The sequence below is a fragment of the Populus trichocarpa genome, chromosome 10 (genome assembly GCF_000002775.5).
Source record: "Populus trichocarpa isolate Nisqually-1 chromosome 10, P.trichocarpa_v4.1, whole genome shotgun sequence".
Classification (NCBI taxonomy): Eukaryota; Viridiplantae; Streptophyta; class Magnoliopsida; order Malpighiales; family Salicaceae; genus Populus; species Populus trichocarpa.
Genome location: NC_037294.2, coordinates 20,657,114 through 20,681,296, shown reverse-complemented (window position 1 = coordinate 20,681,296; position 24,183 = coordinate 20,657,114). Strand labels below are relative to the sequence as shown.

The following is a 24,183-nucleotide window of genomic DNA, read 5'->3' as shown; positions in this document are numbered from 1 at the left end:
TTTCAACAATATTTCCTTAGCATCGTTAATAATTGTTTATCATAACTCAATAAACCCTTTTTATATACTAAACGGTCAACAAGACATGATGTAATTGGCTTGTCAATCACTTGTTATCAAGAAATTGCAGAGATTAGTGGATCAGAATCACACACAAGAAAGAAAAAAAGGGGTGTTTCAATCAACTCAGTGCCAACCCAACTTCAATTTTCACTACGAGTTGATGGGTTCCAAGAAAATCGGCGAAGGGCAGCATTCCATCTTCCCATTTCAAGCGTCACTGCTTCATTTACACGACATTTTTCATGTAGTAATCTGGGATTTATCAAACTCCATGCGACTCTTCTACATGGCTGGCTGGCTGGCTGGCTGGCTAGCAAGCAGCGCATGTGTGTTTGGATGACGCAGCACGGGAAGAAGGAGCATGGAAAAGTAATTGGGAGTCTCGACTGACATGAATGGAACATAGGAATCCCATAAATAAATAAATAAACAAGGGAACATGGAAATGTAATTTCTTTTTTCTTTTTTTTAATTTTAGCCTTGAAAACCCAAACAGACAGACAGAGTAATTAATGTGCTTTTGAGGATTTGATTCGAATATTTGACAATTTCAACCATTTTCATCCATATGAATAGGACCCCACGTCATGACCATTGACTAGTCTTTCTCGACCGGAAGACTAGATAATTCTAAACAATCTTTTTCCTTCATTCTCTGTTAGTGGCGGAGCAGGTAGTAATTCCACGTTGTTTTTTAAATTATTTTTTTAAAAAAAATATATTAATATAATATTTTTTATTTTTTTAAAATATATTTTTATATTAGAACTTCAAAATAATTTAAAAATAATTTAAAACAAAAAAATAAAAACAATTTAAAAACATGGTTGGATTTGATATTATGGACGGGTGTTTTTTAGTTAAAAAAATATTAAAAAAATATACACATATATATATATTTAACTTGAATACATTAAAATTATAAAAAAAATTAAAAAATCATTATTTAAATATCATTTCAAGTAAAACAAGGTTTTAAAATGCAAAGCCACTGCACTCTCAAATAAACAATCAGCTATTATATTATTTTTTTATTTGTTAACAAGATAAAGATATCTTTAAACATTAATTATAACTAAATTTATTTTTAAACAATTTTAAGAGTGCAGCTCTCCATATCTAGTCTATTAATCACTAGATTTACTCTTCCTGGAATAATTGTATAATGCCTGACACACTGGGTTAAATTTATTTTTTTCATAGTTCAGGATAAATTTGGTATTTTAATTACTAAAAAGAAAGTACATTTACTTGGCCTTGATTTCATAGCCTGGACTTCTCAAATTTGCTATTTTAACTCTGGTAGCCAAATTACAGCCACCACTCCCCCTACCTTCCCGCCGTGGCAATGACCTGATATCGACCCACATTTGCCGTCAGCACGTTCACATAGTGGAACCCATTTTTGCCCTTGTAAGTCTAGTAATGGCAATTACCAAACAAATAAAAGCTTCCATGGAAGACTCGTCAATGGCAATTACCAAAAAAAAAGAAAAAAAAAGAAGGTATTTTCGTAAATGGAAGACTCGTCAAATCCTGGGGTGCTTAAACAGTCAAATTTATATCAGCATTTAATACTCTTGGTTCCAGCGTGTGTTCAGTAATGTTTTTTTTTTTTTTAAATAATTTCTAATAAAAAATATTAATTTAATATATTTTTAAATAAAAAAAACAGTTTGAAAGGAATTTTAAAAACAGGCAAGTATAAAAACAAATGCTACCTAAATAACAGAACCATTAATTCACTAGCAAGGATAAGATTTTTGGTATTAACATTAATTTTTATGATCCTAAAATCTGAATTCAAGAAATAAAAAAAAAAACACCCTAACCAAGAACTTGTCTTGCAAAGGTATAAAAAACATTTTATGAATACAAGAATAGCATGGCAAAGAAACATCTTGCAAAGTGTTAGTGCGGCTCCATTCTTTTGCCGACGGGGGTGGCTCCTGCCCTACGCGTAAGGACAAGGAGGGCGGGAGGAGACATCGGGGAAAAAAAAAAAAAAACAACTCATCAGTTTTTGTTGGTGATCAGCTTGACCGTTGATCACGGGCTCACAGCGCCAACGAAATCTAGACCCTTTAATCAAGAACAAGAAATGGCCCAACATTCAAGTACAATCTGTACTCTCCTTTTCTCTTTGTTTTAGCATTGTCATTTTTCTTACCCCAAAATTAACTCTAATTCTTCACCCTTGATCGGAGAAAAATAATTAACGTAATTAAAATTGTGTTTAGTAATATGTTTAAGAGTGTTTTTCCATTAATAAGACATCAAGGATGATGATTTTTTTTAATTTAAATATACTATAAAAATAGTCAAATCATAATCTGAAAAATGGTGTCTTACTTGGATTCTTTGATGCGATTATTTAAAGTTAAAATAATTTACATTCCATAATCTGAAATAATACTTGAACAAATTAAGAGGAGGCATATTAATTTTTCTTTAACTGGGCCATTTTGTTCTTGATAAAAAGAGGCTAGTATCAATTGGTATTACAGGATAAAGAAAGAACGGAGGCAAGCCGGTAAACGAGATTAAAATGGTAGAGGTCGTCACCTATTTTATGTAGGTGAGGTGCCCACATACTATAGAGATTAGGAGAGAGGAGAGAGGGAAGGAGTGACCGCGTTGAAAAACGTTCTAGTGGTTTTAAAAGCCATAAACAGACATGCTCTGTAACTGCTGTGTTCTTGCCTCCTCTCCTCTTCCTATAAACACTAATACCTCTCCTTGGCTTCTTTTGTGTTTTGTTTTGAGTGTTAGCTAGCTAATCGTTTGTTCTTTTGCTGGTTGGCTGGTTAATCTTTTTATGCTTCTATCCTAGCTACTACTATTTCTACCACTCCAGCTTTATCGTGCTCTGGTAAAAGATACTACGTCCACTACACACAGAGAGAGGGAAAGGGGAAAGATAGTGAGTGCCAGAGAGAGCAGGGGACTGGGCAAAAGGGTTTTTTTTTTTTTTTCTCTTAGAAGAGAGCGTTTCTTGTTTCTTGTTTCTTGTTTCTGTTCTTTTGATTTGTTTTTTACTTCTTCTCCTGTGAAGTATGATTGGTTGCGAGGCTGAACTGAAGTGAAAGTCTGGTTTTGGGTGCTGCTTTGAAGGGACTGGTTCGGTTGGGCCTTCTTTTCATATTTTTGGAAGTTTCTTGTAAAGCTTCTTGTCTTCAAATGAACACAAGTCTTTGCATTGTTCAGCAACAAAATCAAATTTATGTAGGCGTTAATACCAAGGTAAAAAAACTCTTTGTATAGCCAAATTAAGATAAAACAAACTGCAGCGAAGTGTGTGGGGGTTGGCAGCAAAGAAAGAATTTATTATCATTTAGCTATAAAATTCTTCCTCCTCACGAGAAACAAGCAAGAAAAACATTCGCTCCATAAGAACAACCTTCACTGTTTTCTTTTTCATCTCTTCCTTTTCTCTCATGGAGTACAATCAATCTTCAGAAATGCAAGAACCCAGTATAGACACTGACAAACTCAGCTACGAAATCTTTTCAATTCTTGAAAGCAAGTTTCTCTTCGGATATGATGATCAGAAACTCTGGATTCCTAAACAGGTCTCTCCTGAAACAATTGAAGCAAAACCCGAGTCACAGAATCCCTCGGTTCTTACAGAAAACAACAGTTCCTGGCTGTCTGCGATCAAGAATCAAAGAGGCAAAATCTGCATATTGTCTATTGATGGTGGTAGCAGTCTAAAAGGGATTATTTCAGGGAAAGCATTGGCTTATCTTGAAAACGCGTTGAAAGTGAAATCAGGCAATCCTGACGCCAGGATTGCTGATTATTTTGATGTTGCAGCCGGAACTGGAATTGGCGGAATCTTCACGGCTATGCTTTTCGGCACCAAAGATCATAGCCGTCCGATTTTGAAAGCTGAAGAGACTTGGAAGTTCTTAGCTGATCAGGGCAAGAAATTTTACACTTACGGAAATGGTGGGTTTTTCAAGCGGTTTTTCAGAGGTGGCGCAACCGGTTCAACAGCTGCTACAGCCGGTTTAGAGAAGGCCATGAAGGAGACTTTTAGTGATAAGGGCCGGAATTTGACTTTGAAAGATACTTTAAAGCCGGTTTTGATTCCTTGCTATGATCTTTCCAGCACGGCGCCATTTTTGTTTTCAAGAGCGGATGCATTGGAAACGGATAGTTTTGATTTCCGGCTTTGGGAAGTTTGTCGGGCTACATCTGCAGAACCGGGTTTGTTTGACCCGGTTTTAATGGGGTCCATTGACGGTCAGACCAGGTGTTTGGCAGTTGATGGTGGTTTAGCCATGAGTAACCCGGCCGCAGCAGCTATTACTCACGTGCTGCATAACAAGCAGGAATTTCCTTTTGTTAGAGGAGTTGAGGATTTGTTGGTGTTGTCCTTAGGGACTGGTCAGATTCTTGAGGTTAGTTATGAATATGAGCAGGTTAAGAATTGGAGGGCCAAGCAGTGGGCTCGACCGATGGCTCGAATCTCAGGTGATGGTTCGGCTGATTCAGTGGACCAGGCCGTGGCCATGGCATTTGGTCAGTGTAGGAGCAGTAACTATGTAAGAATTCAGGTATGGTAATGGCATCGCTATCTTTAATCTTATTGTGCAACATGGATATGGTTTTTATTTTGCTTGATTTCAATGTATAAGACAGTCCTAGCCAGGCTGGAAATGGTTAACCAGAGTGTGTCTTTTTCACTCGTATACAATTTTTGTGCATATTTAGCTGGGTTTTGGGTTTTTGCAATTGAATGTGCTGTTTGCACTTTGCATGTGTAATGGCCTAATGGGGTCGGTGGCACACTGTGTCCTGTGGCTTATGGTTAGCCAACATGTAAGGGGGTGTGCCCGGGAAACCATAAATTCAAGTGCCCCCATGGAATTATGGGAGCATATGGGTACCTGTGCTGGTGACTTGCACATGATGGGTGGGTTTGGCCTCTGGTTTTTCTTGTTTTCTATGACCAAGCCAAATATTGGCTTTTGGTTTGACTCGAGACCTTGGATTCGTTGGTGTTGGGTTCTGGAAATCTGGTTAAACCCTTCCTTGATGAAGAGTTTGTGGGGTTTTTCTTCTTGCAATAAGAAGATAGAAAATGGCTGGAGAGCCGGAGACTGGATTTTCCCGAGAATGGATTGTATAAAATGAGTGGTCATAAAAATGTCATCCACCATGATTTTACTTTGTTATATATTTCTTAGAGCTGTAATCAGCCATGAGGATCACTTATGGTAATGCTTTTGCTTTGTTTGCTGTCAGAACACAGGATCACTTTGTGTGCTGTCTTTGGTGCCCTTCCACTGCCTATGTGTTAGTCACCTCCATAGATAGCGACGAGGGATCTTTACTTTTGAATGCATGCGTGATCTCTGTGTTCCTTTCATTTTTGTTTACGAGAATGTCTTTTTAATTAAGGTTCAACATTAATTGAAGTAGCCCGTTGGGCTGATAGTTAGGAATTTGAAAAGGGCAAGATTATTAGGCAATGTTTCCATAAAAAGTGGATACAGAGGATGTGGAGTAGAAATTAGGCTGTGTCTTGTGTAGTTTTTTGATGGTAAAAATCATTCTCGGATCAGATCGAATCGGTGATCTCTTGTTGAATTGAATATTCTCGATATTATGGCTTTGCTTGTGAGGTACCATCCTAATAAACCTTGAGGCATCTTCTTAGGTACTGGATAACCTAAAGTTTAAAATGTACTGAAATTTATATAAAAGAAAAAAAAGCTTAGACAAGGAATCTGAGACTGTTATAGCCTCGTGACCACTTAGTTCTGTATTCCCTTCTATGGTGAGATTGCTAATATCTCTGTCTCTGTGTGTGTGAGGGGGAGAGAGATATAAGCAGTGAATGCCCTTATTCGTACAGTTTTAATTAATTATTTTGAGGGGCCAACGTTAATGGGGCCATTCTTTTTGGGGGGCTTTTGGCTGATTCGCTTGTTTCTTATAGTAGTTGGATTACAACGCAATAATTTAATTTCAATTCTCTGAATAGCTGCATGGATTAAGTTATCTGACACCTGTGGTTCTTTACCTTTATTATGAGAATATGTTTAATCTCCTGATCATATTAATTTTGGTGTGACAGGCAAATGGGTCCAATCTAGGAAGATGTGGACCTAATGTGGACACAGACCCTAGTCCTAACAATGTAAAGATGCTGATTGGAATAGCAGAGGAAATGTTGAAGCAGAAAAATGTAGAATCTGTGCTGTTTGGTGGCAAGAGGATCGGGGAGCAAAGCAATTTTGAGAAACTTGATTGGTTTGCTGAACAGCTTGTGTTGGAGCATCAGAGGAGGAGCTGCAGAATTGCTCCCACTGTTGCTTTCAAGCAAGCTGCCACCAAAACAACCTAGACTATTCTCAACAGTGTCAAGAACCAAAATCAAACGAAAAAGGAAAGGTAAGCTTTTTCTTTCCATTTCTTAGTATGTAATAGATTTATAATCATAAATCCAGCTTTGTGCTATTTCTCCCAGATTTATAGCATCTTACTGGACCCTGCTTTGAATGAACATGATCAAGTGGGGACACTCACAGTACTCTGCAGGGGGGAGACTTTAGAGGGGTTCAAACTACTTTTTTTATCCAAAGCTTTCAAAACTAGTTGTAGATTGAAAACTTCTGGGTTTGTATTTCAATGTTTTGATCATTACTTCAAATCTGATTTTGCCTTTCCAGCCTTGAAATTTCACTGTCCATAGAAGCCAATTGCACCTACCCGAAAATGAACACTCCCTTTTACATTTGGACTAAATTAAGCTTACACATTTAGCTCATGCACTTTCTTATTACAGTAAGCTTTTGCTGTGTACAAATTGTGTTGTCTTCAACAAATGGACGTAAAAAGAAGGTGGTGATAGCTAGAATTGTCATTTAGTGAACTCGTAGGCTCACCTAGTGATTTTCATTATCTGATACGAAAAATCAAACAAACATGTAACAACCGGTTGTTCTTGTTGAACATAAAAGTTAGCAGATGTAAGAACTACGCAAATTAGTGATGTGGGGAAGCCATTCCCAATTGTTGTCGGTCGACAGACACCGGTTCTTGTGATAGATTAGGGACACCCCAGTCATTTTATGGAACAACTTTATTGTTCCAGCTTCTGGGTCTTTGATGGGTGCCTAGAGGTATTTCCGCTGTACCCTAAAAAGAATTCCCTTTTATCATATTTCAATTCACTATTAGGACAAAGCTGAATTCTATGTCCTCGCCCCAAGACCTTTAGCCTATAAACCAAATGCCATTCTTTTGCTTTATTTATAGCAGAACATGAATTCTACCAGTAAATGTTGGCAATGCTGTCGTGTCTTTTTATTGCCTTCAAAGTTCATTAATGCTATTGGGTCCTTGGAGTGATGTAGAGAGGGGAACTGTTGCCATTATTTTCCTTCGAAGTTTGAAACTTTTGCATTTAGGACATCAAAGGTGAGGATTTTATGCGTGAACTGTTTTCTATAACATCATGAACACATAACATTTTTAATATTGTCATTGAGATTTGAGGCAGGTGTAATCATTTGGGCTTTCCCTTGTCCTTTTCAATTGTATTCTGAAAATGTCTCTGCTTTGAGTGTCAATATAATATAGGACAGTAAATTCAATGATTCCAGTAGACGTCAGCACTGGGCCGATGCTAAATTATCAACACCGTAGTATCTGGATTAAGTGCATCCAGTCTGCATATAGCTGTGCCTATTCATGTAATTGCTCAGTACTGCAAATACTTCACGGACCATTATTATTCAATTGTGTAAATAAGGGGAACTCTCCTGCCGTTAAATTCTCTCCGGTAACAGCTAGCAACCCTTAAATTTAGTCCCATGTCACCACTGTTTGGAATGGTTTGTGTGCAATGTGGGGGACCGATTGCATTCAAAATTGCTTTCAAAATTCTTGGTGAGCTTAATCATTTGATTTCAATATCATTACATTTACCAGGTGAGTATGATTGGGGAAAAATGATTAAAGAAGGAGATTAGGCCATTAGATCCACGTCTAGTTGTTGGTATGATGTGCTTCAGATTTGAATTCACCTTTTGAGTTGTTCAAATGTTTGAGAGGGCATGCATGGTCAAAAGAATTTGGCATTTGATTATGAGATTTCGAGCTTTGTGCTTCTTGTTGGTATCTTTTTACGTGTAGCATTTCATTTATTGTTAACAGTGAGTTTACGTTCTGAAATGCAGGCGGAAAATATATTCAAGGAACAAAAAGGAAAGGAAAGGAAAGGAAAGGAAGAGGGAAAAGGGTAACATAGCAGCAGCTTTTACTTTTGAAAGTCACGAAGATAGCAAGAGAAGAAGAGCAGGTGAGGGGATTGAGGGAAGAAGGACAAGAAGAACATAGAGAGAGGGTAGAAGATCTTAGTGGGATACTTTGCCTGCCAGGTGATGGACATGGTGGTGTCCACTCCACCTTTCTACCATGGCAAGGAACCGAGAAAGAAGAGAAACAAAGAAGAGAAAGCAAGTATCAGTTAAGCTTTTGAAGGTCAAACCAAGTATCAGGTGTGAATCTTTTAATGTCAGTTAAGATTTTTGGGTGGGAAGACTCTGTTTGTATATTTGCTTTATTTATTTTATTTATTTATTTTCTCAATCGGACTCAACTCTCAAGAAACTTGAGTGTGGGGTACATGGTGGGCTACCTGCACTGAACCCCTGATATATAGCCAAGTCCCTCTTCTTCTTTTTTTATTACTACAAGCCAGAGTTCTTTACTGAGCTTTGGTCCCTTTTCACCTTTTTTTTTTCTTTTTTCTTTTTTTCAAATAGATTGTAGCGGTGAAGAATAGATTTGAGAGTGACCAGTGGTTCTCCCCAAACCAACCACATCTCCTGTGCATGGAGAAATGTAAAAAAAGTTTATGATATTTCATGTGTGGATGACAGAGTAGTAGTTTTGGCAATTGTAATTTTTAAAAAATTATAAATTATAATATTTTCCATTTAAGATTTTTTTAAAACTGCAGAGTGAATTGATTAGTTAAATATTTTAAAGGGGTAAAAAGTAAATAGCATTGCATCCAATAATAGAAACAAAGGGAGCCTTAATCCTTGATTACTGGAGATGGGGCCCTCTGTTGATTTCTCTCATGTTGGGATCATGGATGGTTGTTGTTGGTGATGTTTGTATTCTTCCTGGTTGAGTTTAGTAAAATTAGCTTCCTTCGGAGCTTTAGCTTTCTCATGGGCCTCGCTTACTATTATCAAATGATTAGTGGGTATTATTCGGATGATAATGGTGGGCGAGATGGATATACATTGAAAATTAAATATATCAAAATAATATATAAATTTTTATTTTTAAAATTTTATTCTTAACATCAACTTGTCAAAACAAAATAAAATTATTAAAAAAAAAAAAAAAACTGTTTCTTCTTTCTTCTTTCTTTCGAGTTTGAAGATAATACGAGCAGTGCCGTATACAACCTTACCAATTGCCGTATGAAATTTAGGCAGCAAGTTTCTATTTCATGGCGTGAATATGCGCATGATATCATTGAACCACGACCTCATCATTGCTAATAAGCAATGTCTTAGGAGAGGGTTTGTCGAGTCTGAGTTGAGTTCATGTCTCTTCCATTACACTAACTTACAAGCATTTAAAGAAATGCTAGCCCTAACCCTTTTCGCTGTGGAAATAATAATGCTGATAATGTGATGTCTAATCCAACTTTCAATTTGTCACGTACGATCATCAGATCAACAACAAGAAATTAAAGAACAACGCAGGGCTCGATTAGACAAATTGATCCGCCATACTTGGCTTTCTCAAGGATAGATCATGGGCTCGTGACCGACCAGATTCCATGCATCACACCATGATCATACTGCTTTAACCACTAAATATGAGAGACAAGACGCGGATTACACGTCTAGTAAAGCCCAGCTCTTTATCTTTCTCTTTTTGCCCCCTCTCCATTTCTAGCAATCATACGCTAAGAAGTTTTATAATCCCTATATTTCACCCGTAAATCTCTCGTGCTCGATCGGTCCATCTTGTTGACCCTACGTGGTTGGAAAGCATTTTACCATGCAGGTTAAAGGATAAAGAGAACCATGGCTTTAGAGCGAAAGCAACACATTTTTATATATTATATACGAAACGTTGATAAAGCATGCACTTATGAGGACATTAAACGCTCGCTACAGTGGTTAAGATATGTTTCTCTTTTCATGGGCTCCTAGCTAGACGGTAGTTGATCCCTACGCCACGTAAAATGCTCGAGTTTTGGCTCGAGCATGGGTGCTGTAAGTGTTAGTGTCGATGGAAGTAAATTGTTTAATGGGTATGGAAACAGATATATAGGTGGTTCAGCAGTGTTAAAAATACTGTTTTTAAGATATTTACTTGTTTTATTTAGATACAATATCTGCAAGATACCATTAAACTTTTTAAATTACCAAAAAGACAGAAAATATTAAAAAAAAAGACAGAAAAAAACACATTTGTTTTGTATCTTTGTTCTTTGTGTAGTGACATGTTTATATAGACTCAGAACATTATATTATAACAAGTTTATAATATAATTAGTCAGCCAACTTGAATTATATATGTTCTTTGTCCTTAATATATGTATATATACTGGTGAACAATACTGGATAGAGACCTAATAACTTTATGGTGGAATCTGGATCATCTTTGAGTTTATGGATGAGGATGCGCGTGTTTGGACTGTCCACAAAAAATGCTAAATATAAAGCAAAAGCTGTGTTCATAATTAATAATCACCTTTTTTTTCTCTCCAGAAAACGATAATGACAATCATCTGGACAGTGATAATCACTGGTGGCGCTTGTCAATATATACCCTACGTGCCCCCTCTTTCCCCCCTAAGAATATGCACCGCAATCGCTTTATGCACCTAAACGCTATTAGTACTTGTTAACTACCTCAAAAGCGTGGCAAGGTGAATAATAATAACAATAATTAACATAAAACATTAAGGAAAATAGAGTTAGTTGGGAGATTAAGTTAAGTTAATTAGTTCGACGAGAATGACCTAATTAACCCGATATCAAAGATACAGAGGGATGTTAATTGAAAATGACAACAACAATGTCAGTGGTCTTTTCCCCATTACTTGCCGTGGTTGCTAACCTTGGTTTTGCTTGTAGCCTTGCACTTGGGGAAGAAGGGCAACATGAATGATTCACTGCGCGTCGCCGTAAAGAATGGTTTTTTTAACGTATTTTTTAATTAAAAATATATTAAAATATTTTTTTATTTTTAATATCAACATATTAAAATTATTTAAAAAAATAATTTAATACTATTTAAATAAAAAGCAATTTCAAAAACAAGTTTACACGCAAAAACAACGAGTGAACCCCTAATTACAGTAATGTTATTAAGGGGCAAAAGGTCATGCAAGGACATATATAAGCGATTTAAAAAAAAAAAAAGATAAAGCTCAAGAATTATAAATGTAATATTAACATGATGTATATTTAAAGGAATTTAATAAATCTTTCTGGTTTTAATCCTATTAATTTAATCTAGAAAATCAAGGAAGAGAACACACCGTACGTGGCGAGGAATTTTATTTCCATGAAATTTACTTAAACATGGAAATTAAATGAAATAGCGGTTTCTTTAAGTTGTAAGTATTCAATCACTACATATCAAGTAATCTATAATTACAGGCCCGGCAAACTCCTGATCTTATTACATTTATTTTTAGATTGAATATCATGGCTGTCAAATAACTATCTCAATTCAATAGTTTAAACTATTAGGTGAGGCTCCAAGATATGATTTATATTATTCTCTAACACACCCCCTCAAGTGAAAGCCCTTTGGACTTGAAACTTGCACAGGCTTACATTACCTTGTGCTTAATTTTTATCAAATAAATGGAGATGGTGAGATTCGAACTCGTGACCGCTTGGTCATCAAGGCTCTGATATCATGTCAAATAATCATCTCAACCTAATAACTTAAACTATTAGGTGAGGCTCTAAAATATAATTTATATTATTCTCTACCAATAAGGGTCACCATGTATCCTCCCAAACGATGCAACTTTTCCTTCGCCAAGAGTGCAATTATGACTTCTGGGTAGGTATATATATCGCGCATTTTCTTGACGTGATTTATTAATGGTGCCAGCCAGTAGCACTGTTAGAAATTTGATGCTTTCAAACAATCCTGCCAGGGTGACAAAAAGAGGAGCGAGTGACTCTGATGTAGAGCAGGTGGTCTAAAATTAAATGAATCACTGAGACAGATCGAGAGTACTCCATGGAGGCATACAAGGGCAAAACGACCATGATTTTTTTTAATTTTTATTGTTATCAAGATATCTGATTGATATTCGTAAGCCCAAATTCAAAAGGCATTTCAAATATATGAATTTCTTTTAGGGTAAAGTGCAGAAGTTTTAATTTTGTTCCTGATCGATAGATAGCAAACAGAACCTGCCCCAACGGGCTCAGGGTTTTAATTCCACCTCTGACCATTTTTGGTCGTGCAAGAACATTTAAATGAAAGATCACAGAACCCAATCTCTTAATCAACATCTCATTAGGAGATAATCGCTTAACTACATCCAGAGAGAAGAAAAATATGACTGCAGCTTGGTCCTCTCAGCTGATCTCTGAGAGAGCTTCAATTTATACGAGAAAATAAATAAATAGAGAGGCGCACGTTCACTACCTCTTTTGCTTCTACAATTTTTTTTATTGATGAATAATATCAGATATCTGCTCACATTATGCCATGAGAGAGAGGGCGAAAAGGAGCGTGAACAATTTCAGAGATTACAACAACAACAGAATACTTGGAAGAAAGAAAAAAAAATCTGAACTTGTAGCCAAATGTCTCAGCAAGAAAACTGTCGTGGACATAAGTATCACTTATAGACAGCTGAAAATTGTGTTACAGCGACTCCATCTTTCATACAGACGCATTGGCTGCCTCAAGTCTTGGCATTATCAAGGGTTCTTGTAGCTCTGAATTGATGGGAAGCAGATAGCATTGCGAGTATTGTGCCATCAACTGGTCCATGAGCACCAAGGCCACCATAGCTTCCACCATTGGTACCGCTGCATTACCATCCCAAACAAGCATACTCTTAGAGAGAAGTTATCTTTTCTTTCACATTCAAACGAGCAAGCATGCATGATTAATATTGGTTCTCTTCAATTTTCACCAACGATGATACTATAAGCCCACTCCAAATTGCATCAATCATCAAAATTCTAAAAGATATTTCAATCATTTGAAGAATCGACCTATCATACAAGGACATACCTCGTGGGACAACACAGGGATCATGGCGACCGCGAGCAATTAGATCTGTCTCCTTTTTATCTCTAGTAACTGTATGTTGCTTCTTCTGCGCACCAGTACACCAAATATATATATATATAAAATCCAGAATAAAACACATGCAAATATTTGTCAAATATGCAAGCGGAGCTTAATAAACCAACAAGAGCAGTAGATACATAATGTGGAAAACAATCTGATAGTTCCTAGCAGATCTTAAGAAATGATCTGAAAGAGAGCAAGCTCATCACAGACATGATCTTTACATCATCTTAAAAACAAATAACTAGGCATACAAATAAATGCATGCACTAATATTGATACGTAGATAGATCAAACTTACTCCTATTGTAGATGTTGGCTTGAAAGCTATTCTCATGTTTATAATTTCACCATTTGATATTCCTCCCTGCTCGTCAAAAGAGGAAAATATCAAAACTGATGTTCAACCAGGGATATCATACCAAAGTACTAAAATTAGAAAGAGGATCATGAATCAAACAAGCACCTGTATTCCACCAGAACGATTTGTTCTTGTTCGGATTCTTCCATGTTTGTCTGTGTAGAACTCGTCATTATGTTCACTCCCAGTCAAGAGAGTGCCTGCAATGATTTTCATCATTGATTAAGACTTAGAATTGAGGCTTAATATATAGCAATAAAGAAATACAGAGCAGATGATAGCATCCTAAGCGTGTCAATCACCAAACTTAATTGAAAAACTTGGGTGCCAAATGTACTCTAAAATGCGCTAAAGTTATCAACCTGCAAATCCACTCCCAAATTCAAAGCCCTTTGTTGCAGGTAGTGACATAGCAGCTTTAGCAAGCTCAGCTTCAAGTTTGTCAAAGACTGGTGAACCAAGCCCCTGGAATGCAATTATAGATTTAATCCAGGAAAAGAATGCACAATAACAAGCCATAAGAATAAGCTTTGTATGTTCAGGATCTAGAAACTTCTTTGAACAATCCAAAATCTGATGACGAAACATCATGTACAAATCAATACATGCACATTGCACAGGGAGACAGAGACAATCAATACTTACACGCGGTGCATTCCTTACAATACAAGTGACAACACCACCAACAGAATCCCCTTTCACTCGGACAGCATCAATGGCAGCTATCATCTTCTCTGCATATTCAGGATCTGGACATCTGACAATATTGCTCTCCATCTGTTAAGGTGGCATGCATAGCAGGGTCAGACTAGGGGCAAATAATAAGTGAGCCAAAAACTAAAGAAAAACAATTAGGAAAAATCTCCAGCAAAGGGAATTTGACTTTCAGATTTATAAAATATTATTTCTTCTCAGTCAAACTTTTACAAGTCAAAATATAATTTTATGGTTGTTGAAGTGTTGTAAAACTTCATGCAGGATCAAGGCACTCAGATTTGTGAGAGGTTCTTGCCACAAAACTGACATCCCAAAAATACATCGCAACTTCTTAGCTAGCTTCTCACATGGCTAAACTGAATCCCGAAATAAATGTTCTTCAGAAACACCCTCTCGTACCTGATCAAGTGTAAGAGAGTCGTGATCAACCACACCTTCTGGAAGTACAACCTTGTGGACTTGAGAGACATAAGCAAGAATCTGAAAGCAAAACAAACATTAAGGCAAAGGATAATTAAAAAACAGAAAAAAATCCAGCACTAAAAGGAGCTGTCACGTTACTCTTATATTTTTTTTTCATGATAAGATGGATAAAATCATTACAAGGAAACTTGTTTAAAAAAGTTTAAAATCTATTTCCATCCAACATACAGAATTGGAAACAGAATTAAGCGTCTCAGATAGGAAGACTTACATGGGATAACAGAGCATATCCATACAAGTAAACAAAAATCAAACATGCACAGACCAAACACTCCAAAAGATAAAGGATTTTGTCCACAAATGGTAATGGAGACAAAAAATCACAAGAATGGATTTCTCTACACCCAGGTCTTAATAAACACACCTCAGTTCCTGCATATAGTTTGAGAATTTTCTTAGCAACACCTCCAGCAGCAACTCTTCCAATTGTTTCTCTTGCTGAAGATCTACCCCCACCCTTCAGTTAGAATTCAAATAAACCATGTCATACTTGCATTTCATAATAAAGCCAACAGTATCTTTATAATCAGAGTGCTTATTGGTTAAATAAACTACCTGAACTGATCTAACACCATACTTCATGTCATAAGTTGCGTCTGCATGTGAAGGCCTGTAAGCAACTGACATTTCACTGTAATCCTGAAATTCAACAAAATAAGAATGAGACTTTCTCAACTGCTTAGAAAATACAAAACAATACCATCCAAGTATATCGTTGCCCAATTACGTGTGCCTTTCCCTAGTAAACAGACACCCCATTATTTATCTTGTTCCACAATTTTCAAATCAAATTCATATCCTAAAATTTAGCAATCGAATGTACATGCAGTCACCATCATAGTGGATAACAGAACTATATTATTTTGAAAACCCTAGGAAATATTCTTTAGGCAAACACTGCAAACTAATCTAAAATGGAAAGTAAAGACTAGGCAAAATCATTTTCCATCAACAAAATTTGCTAAAAACATACTGTAAGCCCGTTTTCAGCTAAATTGACCTCCTTATATATGCCAAGTATCACACATGCCTCTAGCATTAAATACTCACTAATCCTCTCTGATCAGTATTTGGTACAAATACATGAATCGGCGTCCCAGTAGTCAGTCCTGCAGTTAACACACCACCACCACCATATCAGCACATCAAAAACCAACACCATCAGCAACAACCCATTAACAATAAAAGAAGAAGAAGAAGAAAAAACCTTCAGAAACACCGGAAGATATTTTGCAGGTATCCGTCTCTTTTCTCGGAGTCGTAATTCGGCTCTGACCTGGCCTCCTGCACACACAAAATATTAATCAATACAATACACCTTGAGGCACAAAACAAATCACAAAAGTAATTCTTTGAAAAAAAAGAAGAAATAACCTTCTATCTAGATCAAATTGCATATCAGCTTCGGATAGGGGGATGCGCGGAGGACATCCATCAATTATACAACCAACACCACCTCCGTGTGACTCACCAAATGTAGTTACTCTAAAATTAGTCCCAAATGTGCTTCCCGCCGCATTTATTTCTATATTAAATAAAAAAACATAAGTCAAGCTGAGTAAACCTAAATTCAATATCTAAAATGCGAGAGATTATGCAAGAAGATAAATGAATTGTTAAAAAGAGAAGGACACTTACGGAGTTTCTTTGGAATACGTGAGCGGAAGGAGATCTGAACGGAGGATATTGAGAGTTTACGGAGGTCGGAGGATATTGAAGCACCGTCGATTCTTGAGGAACCGAGAAAGGACTTGGAGGTAAGAGTAGAAGAAGCCATTGATCTCTCTAATGAAAATCGATAGAGAGAGATGAGGAGAGAGAGTAGGCTGGGAGAGATTGGTTTGGTTTTATTTAATAAAGCAAATTGCGTGGGGTTTTAACTTTGAGATGTCTAGTGGTGGTGTAGTTGCTGTTGTAGCTTGTCTGGAACCACCTACCCCCCTCTTCTCCTCGTCTGTGTGTGAGAGAATTTCCCCCTTTTTTTTTCTTTTTTTTTTTTCAATTTTATGGGTAGGTAAGCACTGACTAGGCAGGTAGTGTGGAGAATGGGAAGGCGATGGCCCAATCTTTGCTTGGATATCATACAAACTTGGTAGGTGGTGGAGTGAAATAAGAATAATTTGGAAAGAACTGCCACCAACCTATAATTTGTCCATACTTGAACAAAAATACGACTTGGTCAATTCATACATTATACGGTGGCTCCTTCTTTTACACCGACCACCAGTTTGGTTGTTTTACAACATTTTAATCAAAGACCGCACTGCTAAAAGATCGTTCTACGAAGATGCTAGCTAGCTAGCTATTACCAAGAAACTGCTCATGTTTTTCGACTCACAAAAACTCTTAAATTTTTAGACTGCGAGAAGAAAAGAATGCGAGAGAACCCATTCAAAGCGCAAATGCAAGAGATGCCAATCGAATACAAAAAGCGAGGGGAAAATAATAATGATACACTTGTATGGAATTTTTTATAATGGTAAATTGTAACAATCGAATACAAATGCAAGAGTCAATGTTTATATATAATTGGATCTAAAGACCGCTACAAAGAAGAAAAAACTGTGAAGCTGCGTTGCCCCTGATCTCTACAGGGCTATCTGTGCTTGTGTGCAGCAAGAATGACAATTTCTGGGGGGAAAAAAGTTGTGGAAAAGAAAATACAACAGTGTTGCTATTCTATAATGTGAACATCTGGTTCTGATCCTACTGAAATTCTATCACTGCGCTTGCTGGTGCTCGTGTTTTCAGTAACATTTCATCGTATTCGTCTTCAGGATTTGATAGAGCAACAATAGCTCCTCCTGCACCTATAGAAGCTTCACCGTCATGAATAACTATTGTTCTTATCACTATATTCAGATCAAATGTCTGATTATATGAGAAAAATCCAATGGAACCTGAGTAGATCCCACGAGAACTGCTTTCAAGAGAATCGAGAAGCTCCATTGATCTCAATTTTGGTGCACCTGTCATTGAGCCACCAGGAAATGCAGCCCTGACACAGTCAACTGCACTTACATTTGACCTCTTCTTTCCTCGAATTGTACTCACCATAGTATGCACAGTTGCATACGACTCTACTTCCATAAGATGTGGGACATGAACAGAACCAGGCTCACAGACACGACCAAGATCGTTCCTCAAAAGATCGACAATCATAAGATTTTCAGCTTGATCCTTTTCACTAGAGAGAGAGAGAGAGAGAGGTCAGTTCATAGAAAAAAGAAAAATAGAGCAATTCTTGCACTCAAAATGCATTTATTCTGTTCAATATGATTTACACGGCCAAGGTATTTCAAAGGTAAAACTAGTCTGTTCAATATTATTTACATTCATTTTTATAGCATGTGAACATTAACAAGAATGATTTCTCATGTCTAGCATGAACGTAAAATCACATGATAAGCTATCAAAGTTTCAATTTGAAGACCAGATTCAAATTTACCTGTACTGCAGTTTCAATTTAAGCTCTTCATCTTCCTCCAGGGTCACCCCACGAGCTATGGTACCTTTAATCGGCTTTGCTTCTAATATACCATTTCTGTCCAAGCATAGGAATCTCTCAGGAGAAGAACAGCAGATGCACAAATCTTCATTTGAAAAATTAAGCCACGCAGCATATGGTGCTGGATTTTTCTCTCTGAGGTGAAGGTAAAGTCCCAAGGAATCTATCTCTCCAACTGTTTTTCTCATCTGAGAAGTGAGACATAACTCGTAGCTTTCCCCATCTTTAATGTATTCTAGACACTTACTAACATCTTTAATATACTGCTCTCTAGATTTCTCACCAAGAAAACCTGCCTTGTATGGGGAAACTGTTGCAGTAGGGGAAGCCTGCTCCCCTAATTTCCTTGTGGTAGAAGCTTCTAAGCAAAGCAACTTATTTTCCGTGTCATCCAACCATGGAATGCTGGTTGTGCTTTCCTCATGTAAAGACAATATATAAACATTGTCATTAAGATGATCGATGACTACAAAATTATCTGCAAAGAAAAAGCAAGCATCTGGAGTCGTAGATTTGTGACGGTTGGATAACATGCCACATTCAACTTTGAGGCTATACCTGCAATATGAGAGATATATTGTCAAAAAATCGCAATACCAGATTCAGCCAGGATGTTGCATAAAAAGGATGCTCCAAGGGATATGATATTTCCAGTTGAACTTCAGTAAATTAGCCTGTTCATGTTTTAATTTATTTTACTTCATTCCTTTGCATTTCCAAGTCCTTTCAAAAAGGATGCGAGGATAAAAATATTCATTTCTAAAAAATCCAAACAAGATAATTCTTGATGATAAATGGATCCGTGTAAAGTATTTGACTACCTACAACACAAGATCCAAGCAAGCAGCAAGGAGTAATTGAATGGGTCTGTGATGTGTGTGGAACTGAGACATGGCACATTTAGAGATTAATGCCTGGTATTTATGGAGGTTTGAATGAAGAGGAATTTCATGCAATGCTAAAATAGCTTGATGACTTTATGTTACCCATTCAAACAAGATTAACCTACACATGGAGGGAGAGAGAATTTACCCGAAGTAACCAATATAACCACCATGAAAGTCAAATGGCAGTTCTTCAAAATCTTCTTCATCGTAAGTAAATGATAGTAGCTCCTAGAAACCAGATCAAGCAACCAAAAACATCTATCAGACTGGATCTAGCGATCTGATTGAAAGCATGAATATAAATTTTTATTCATCCTAAACACATATTAGACAAGTGGCATTTGAGTCTGTTTCCATGCATCAACTTTTAGTCAAGCACTAAAAGCCCTGTCATATTCGTCAGAGGCAAATGAACTTCAAATGTTTTCTATAATGTGTCAATATTTCCATGCAGACTCAACTCGATTGCCCCCCCTCCCCAAATCCCAAAAAGGAAACTACAATTTAAGCGTAATTTATACTTGTAATGTTGTCATGATTTGATTGACAAAAACAACCAGTAAAGTCTATACAATTATACCTGGTTCAAAAAATCAAGAAAACCTTTTTCCAAAAACATGCTTTCGGTGGATCCTTGAGTATCTTTGATTGATAAGTAACCTCCACCTTTAAAATCCATATCACTGAAAAATAAGTGCAGTACAAATTATTTTCTGTAAAGGATCACGTGAAAACTAGAAAATCACACAATCTTATCTATCAAAAAAAGAAACCCAATCTTGCACCTGACTCAGCAAAACATCACTCTAAACAACTAGTTAAAAACATAAATAAAGCAAAAAAAAGTGACGAGAATAAACCAAACAAACAATTGAAGGGATATGTGAATGACTATAATTCAAGAAGAAGAATAAAATGTCTGAGTTAACAAAACCTTTGATCTGACAATCTAAATGTCATTTGCCTCCAAAGTGGTCCGTCTTTACCCCCCATAAATGAAAAGCGTGCTCTTTTCTAAATGTTCAAAAGCAGGAAAAAATAAAGGATGTCAAAATCCCTAAAAGGGAAGGTTAAAAATAATAAACATGACAACAAAGTGCTATAAAAATTTAAGAGTAAGACCTTTTCTACTGAGGAACTGTCCAGCCAAAACGTATTTTCAGCCTTACAAACCCCAAACAGTTCGTTAAATATGTTTCTTGCTCCCCCAACTCGGGCTGCTAATTTATCAAATTTCCTCCATTTCAACTTTAAATGCCTAACGTTGATGCTTGATTCTGGAAACTTCAATGCACTGGAAATGCTGAGACAATTCACGTTGGCATTTCCAAGTAATTGGCTTCTTCTAAAAGCTTCTTTGAATGGTTGAGCATCTTCCTTGTGTACTAATGATCCAATTCTAGGAACTCTAAACAGCTGACTAGCAACATGCACCTGCATGCATGCTAAAAAAAGTTTACTGCTCGGGGGAAATTACTAGCTATGCAGATGCATAACATTAGAGAAATAGAGTTATTCATGAGGTAAACTTTTAGGCATCACAGATGGCGTGATACAGTTTCAGAATGAAAGAGCATGCAGAAGGAGGTTGGACCAGACATATTCACTAAATGTTGACACCATGCTCCCTATACTCATTGAAAGTTTCTCTTAAAATACTTTGTTGATTGGTCAAACCGCAAACTTAATGCCAAGTTCTCTAACAACACACAAGAGGCCTATTCCGTATCGCACAAGGGAACTCCCATTGGAGTATAAATTGCTGCACAGGCATAGCATAATTCTATAATTTTCAAACACTCATGCATATACATAAAGAAAGATGGTACAAAATAGATCCACTGATGAGAAAAATTAATTGGTAATCTTTACCAGTATAATGAACATTTCTCTCGTTAATAAATGTTGACCTTGGCCTCAGTCTCTGCCAATAATCCTCTGTAATCTCTCTAAAATTCTCAAATATTTGCCTTCCGTGACAGGTTGCAATACTTTCTGGATGAAACTGAAGGTCAAGACAATCAAGAATGTAAAGCACGGAAAAGCAAATCAGAGAATAACTGCAGCACAAAGATGATCAACAAACCTGTAAGCCATAGTGCGGCCTAGTAGAATGCATAATGCCCATGAGAACTTTTCCCCCTTGCATTCTTCCAGGGTGGCTAAAAGACCAAGAAGCTCCATTGTGTGATCCTGTTGAAAAAGTATCAGAAGATGTGCTTGGCCTAATCTGATTCTTGCACGCATCAAGGTTAAGACCAGAATTCGGAGACTCAAGGAAAGAATGAGTGCTGCTAGAAGTCCAAGCAGTCGGTATAAGTTCCTTTGGCAGTGCTTCTGAATCTATGATGAGAGAATGATACCGTACCACCTGCAACAATCAAGAGAAAAGTAGTGGTAAATGAAACACTCATACACCATGGTCCCTAATACACACAGTATAAAGGCCACAAGTAAATTTACATCCATAAAGCATCAGAATGGACCTTAAAACCAGATTTTCTGCCAGAAGGGATGTTATCAAACAGTCTGCTTCCATTATGTTCGATTTCACTGTAAGGCACAACACCATTGATAAAGTTAGTGGAGGGGGGATCAAGAGCATGAAAGACCATTTTGCGAGTATTAGCAAGTCATTTATCACAAAATAAGGTCATGCTTTTACCATGATAGACACAACAACATCCAAAAAATAGATACTAATGATATTATGGTGACTAAACTACATACAATAAAATGGAAAAATATTTTACCCAAGAACACCAGGACGATATAAGAAAACCTTGAAATTATGTTCAAAATATACCTTAAGCGTCCATGGACTGGTTCAGATGCATGGACAATTCTGGCACCATTGACATAACCCAAGGCCTGTCATAAGAAAAGCCATTCAATTCGTTAGTAGAAAGCAGATCGTGATAAAAGATCTGTCTAGTTGAAGGAAAAGTTACATTTACACGCAATATCGGAAGAGAATACTGCATCGAACAAAGACTAAAAAACACTTAAAAACTTGATTTAACTTGGGTGTAAACATGTTAATTTATAGAAACATAAAAACAAGTAGTAATTGATCAAAATAAATTCAGCCAACATGGAATATGACATTGAACATGAACCAAAATACCTGGTGTCCAAGGCAAACACCCAGAATAGGAATGTCCCTGCACTCGAGCAGCAGTCGAAGACATATTCCTGTAAGATTTAAATAGATTCTGAAACGTAATGTGATGAAATCCACTCTAATAAAAATGATAAAATATGTCAAACAGAAAATAAACTGAACCGTATCATCATCGTAAGCGAAGTGAGCCTGTGACAAACAAATATCCCACTATCCTGCCAGCACACAGAACTTTTCTAATGATCCAGCTTAAGCTTACACGACAACTTTATGGCTTAACAAGACCCCAACAATAATGTTTATATCAAATAACTGACATAATAATAATGTTTATATTGACATTCATGAGTTTAATTGCATTGAGACACGTGAAACAGGGTAGACTTCTACGCATGGATTGGTGGATCCTACATCTTGTGTCCGTGAATGAGAAGTGGGTATAATTGAACTAATACAGTCCACAAGCATGCAAATGACAGAAACTCCATCCTCGATCTTACCTATATCCGCTGCGCATGTTGGAGAACCAGGTCCAGGTGAGATAACAATATTATCAAAAGCTCTCTTTTCATACAAGTAATGGCACGCATCCTCCCATGTCCACTCATCATTTTGGATGACCACAGGAGGCACTGAAATGGCATCAACAAAACCAAATGAGACAATTTCAAAGAACAGTCTCTCTCTCTCTCTCTCTCCACATATATATCACAATACAGTTGAATTGACTTCCAAATAAAATTGAAAAAAAAAAAACAAACAGAGAGAGACAAGAACAGTAACCGAAAATACAGAGAAAACCAAAACAAAAAATACATACCCCCATTAACGACAGATAGCTCTTGGTAAATATTATAGGTATAACTATCATAGTTGTCAATCAACAATGTCCTCACAAAATCCATTTTCTGGCTAGGCTCCTCCAGCCGTTTCTTTCCCATGAACGACCCTTCTAAATGTCCGGGCATCAAATGACTGGATACCGCCACCTTTCTACCATTACAGCAACAAGATTTCTCATTCTTGGCAACATAACCAACTCTTAGAAAAGACTTGGATGTCGCTATTTTCCCTTTCGTGCCCTCAATAAAAGGATTTTTCAGTTCCAACGAAGTCGACGAACACAGAGCCATATTAATTTCCACTACTCAAAAAAAAACACCCGCAATCAGAACAGAGCAGCGAAGCGATGAGAGAACTGCAAATCTCAAATTCCACACTCATATGGGATTATTCGCAGCATGTTCGTCAAAAAGTAAAACTAGCAATGAGCAGGCTCGATCGCTAATTAATAGTAATAATAATTAATGATAAGCAAGCAGATCCTACAACTTTGGAGCTGAATCTACAAAGGGATTTGCAACTTAGTTTCTGTGTAGGAGAAACATCGTTACTAAAAAAAAAGAAAAAGTGAACGAGAGAGAGGGGGAGAGAATACCTAGAACATGAAGGGAGGGAAAGAACGGAACGTAGGGTTGGCGGAAGAAGAAGGGGAGAGGTGGAGTTTGTTTTAGGGAAGGGAAGGAATTAAGTGGATGAATGAGCGGTGTAGCAGAGAATGGGCCCCGCGTTTGTTTGGTGTTTATTTATTTTTTATTTCCTTTATTTGGACCAACTCTATAATATTCTTTTGATCCCTCGTGGAGAGCGTACCTTCCGCACTCCTGTCAGTGTCCGTTGGTGGGAAAAGGGATGCCTCTCTCGGCCATGCGCG

General features: G+C 37.0%; 3 protein-coding genes across 6 annotated transcripts; 1 reads left to right on the top strand and 2 right to left on the bottom strand.

The window, feature by feature from the left end:
- Positions 1–2,490: 2,490 nt before the first annotated feature.
- On the top strand, positions 2,491–9,037 carry LOC7468414 (patatin-like protein 6). 3 transcript variants are annotated; one of them, XR_002984367.2, is made up of 4 exons: positions 2,586–4,625; positions 6,152–6,468; positions 8,259–8,579; positions 8,847–9,037. XR_002984367.2 is itself a non-coding variant. In XM_002316326.4 (3 exons), exons 1-2 carry the CDS (start codon positions 3,501–3,503, stop codon positions 6,419–6,421), a joined length of 1,395 nt encoding a protein of 464 aa, XP_002316362.1. In that variant the 5' UTR covers positions 2,491–3,500; the 3' UTR covers positions 6,422–6,468; positions 8,259–8,812. The 3 variants fall into 3 exon arrangements, 2 of the variants coding, with proteins under 2 accessions (XP_002316362.1, XP_052312480.1); XM_002316326.4 differs by lacking the exon at positions 8,847–9,037 and having other exon boundaries at positions 2,491–4,625; positions 8,259–8,812; XM_052456520.1 differs by lacking the exon at positions 8,847–9,037 and having other exon boundaries at positions 2,582–4,625; positions 8,011–8,275.
- Positions 9,038–12,702: 3,665 nt separating this feature from the next.
- Positions 12,703–16,962, bottom strand: LOC7468413 (chorismate synthase, chloroplastic). The gene is made up of 13 exons (XM_002315265.4): positions 16,589–16,962; positions 16,325–16,475; positions 16,158–16,234; positions 16,001–16,059; positions 15,506–15,589; positions 15,315–15,407; positions 14,867–14,947; positions 14,396–14,527; positions 14,113–14,215; positions 13,856–13,950; positions 13,691–13,756; positions 13,330–13,414; positions 12,703–13,121 (listed from the first exon to the last, which is right to left on the bottom strand). Exons 1-13 carry the CDS (start codon positions 16,725–16,727, stop codon positions 12,973–12,975), a joined length of 1,314 nt encoding a protein of 437 aa, XP_002315301.3. The 5' UTR covers positions 16,728–16,962; the 3' UTR covers positions 12,703–12,972.
- A 428-nt stretch (positions 16,963–17,390) lies between these two features.
- Positions 17,391–23,895, bottom strand: LOC7458655 (aminodeoxychorismate synthase, chloroplastic). 2 transcript variants are annotated; one of them, XM_024609563.2, is made up of 13 exons: positions 23,290–23,895; positions 22,970–23,101; positions 22,473–22,540; positions 22,152–22,216; positions 21,832–21,898; positions 21,432–21,716; positions 21,218–21,350; positions 20,468–20,790; positions 20,280–20,359; positions 19,926–20,028; positions 19,491–19,573; positions 18,399–19,016; positions 17,391–18,137 (listed from the first exon to the last, which is right to left on the bottom strand). In XM_024609563.2, the coding sequence occupies exons 1-13, from the start codon at positions 23,600–23,602 to the stop codon at positions 17,657–17,659; spliced, it is 2,751 nt and encodes a 916-aa protein (XP_024465331.2). In that variant the 5' UTR covers positions 23,603–23,895; the 3' UTR covers positions 17,391–17,656. The 2 variants fall into 2 exon arrangements, with proteins under 2 accessions (XP_024465331.2, XP_024465334.2); XM_024609566.2 differs by having other exon boundaries at positions 22,473–22,560; positions 23,290–23,435.
- Between the last annotated feature and the right edge of the window lie 288 nt (positions 23,896–24,183).

Coding starts and splice junctions, on each gene's coding strand:
- LOC7468414 (XM_002316326.4), top strand. CDS start 3,501: ATGGAGTACAATCAATCTTCAGAAATGCAAGAACCCAGTATAGACACT. Junction 4,626..6,151: donor GTAACTATGTAAGAATTCAG/GTATGGTAATGG, acceptor TTGGTGTGACAG/GCAAATGGGTCCAATCTAGG.
- LOC7458655 (XM_024609563.2), bottom strand. CDS start 23,602: ATGGCTCTGTGTTCGTCGACTTCGTTGGAACTGAAAAATCCTTTTATT. Junction 22,541..22,969: donor AACATGCGCAGCGGATATAG/GTAAGATCGAGG, acceptor TAAATCTTACAG/GAATATGTCTTCGACTGCTG. Junction 18,138..18,398: donor AAATTGAAACTGCAGTACAG/GTAAATTTGAAT, acceptor CTCTCTCTCTAG/TGAAAAGGATCAAGCTGAAA.
- LOC7468413 (XM_002315265.4), bottom strand. CDS start 16,727: ATGGCTTCTTCTACTCTTACCTCCAAGTCCTTTCTCGGTTCCTCAAGA. Junction 14,528..14,866: donor ACTCTCTTACACTTGATCAG/GTACGAGAGGGT, acceptor CCACCTTAACAG/ATGGAGAGCAATATTGTCAG. Junction 14,216..14,395: donor TTGTAAGGAATGCACCGCGT/GTAAGTATTGAT, acceptor ATTGCATTCCAG/GGGCTTGGTTCACCAGTCTT.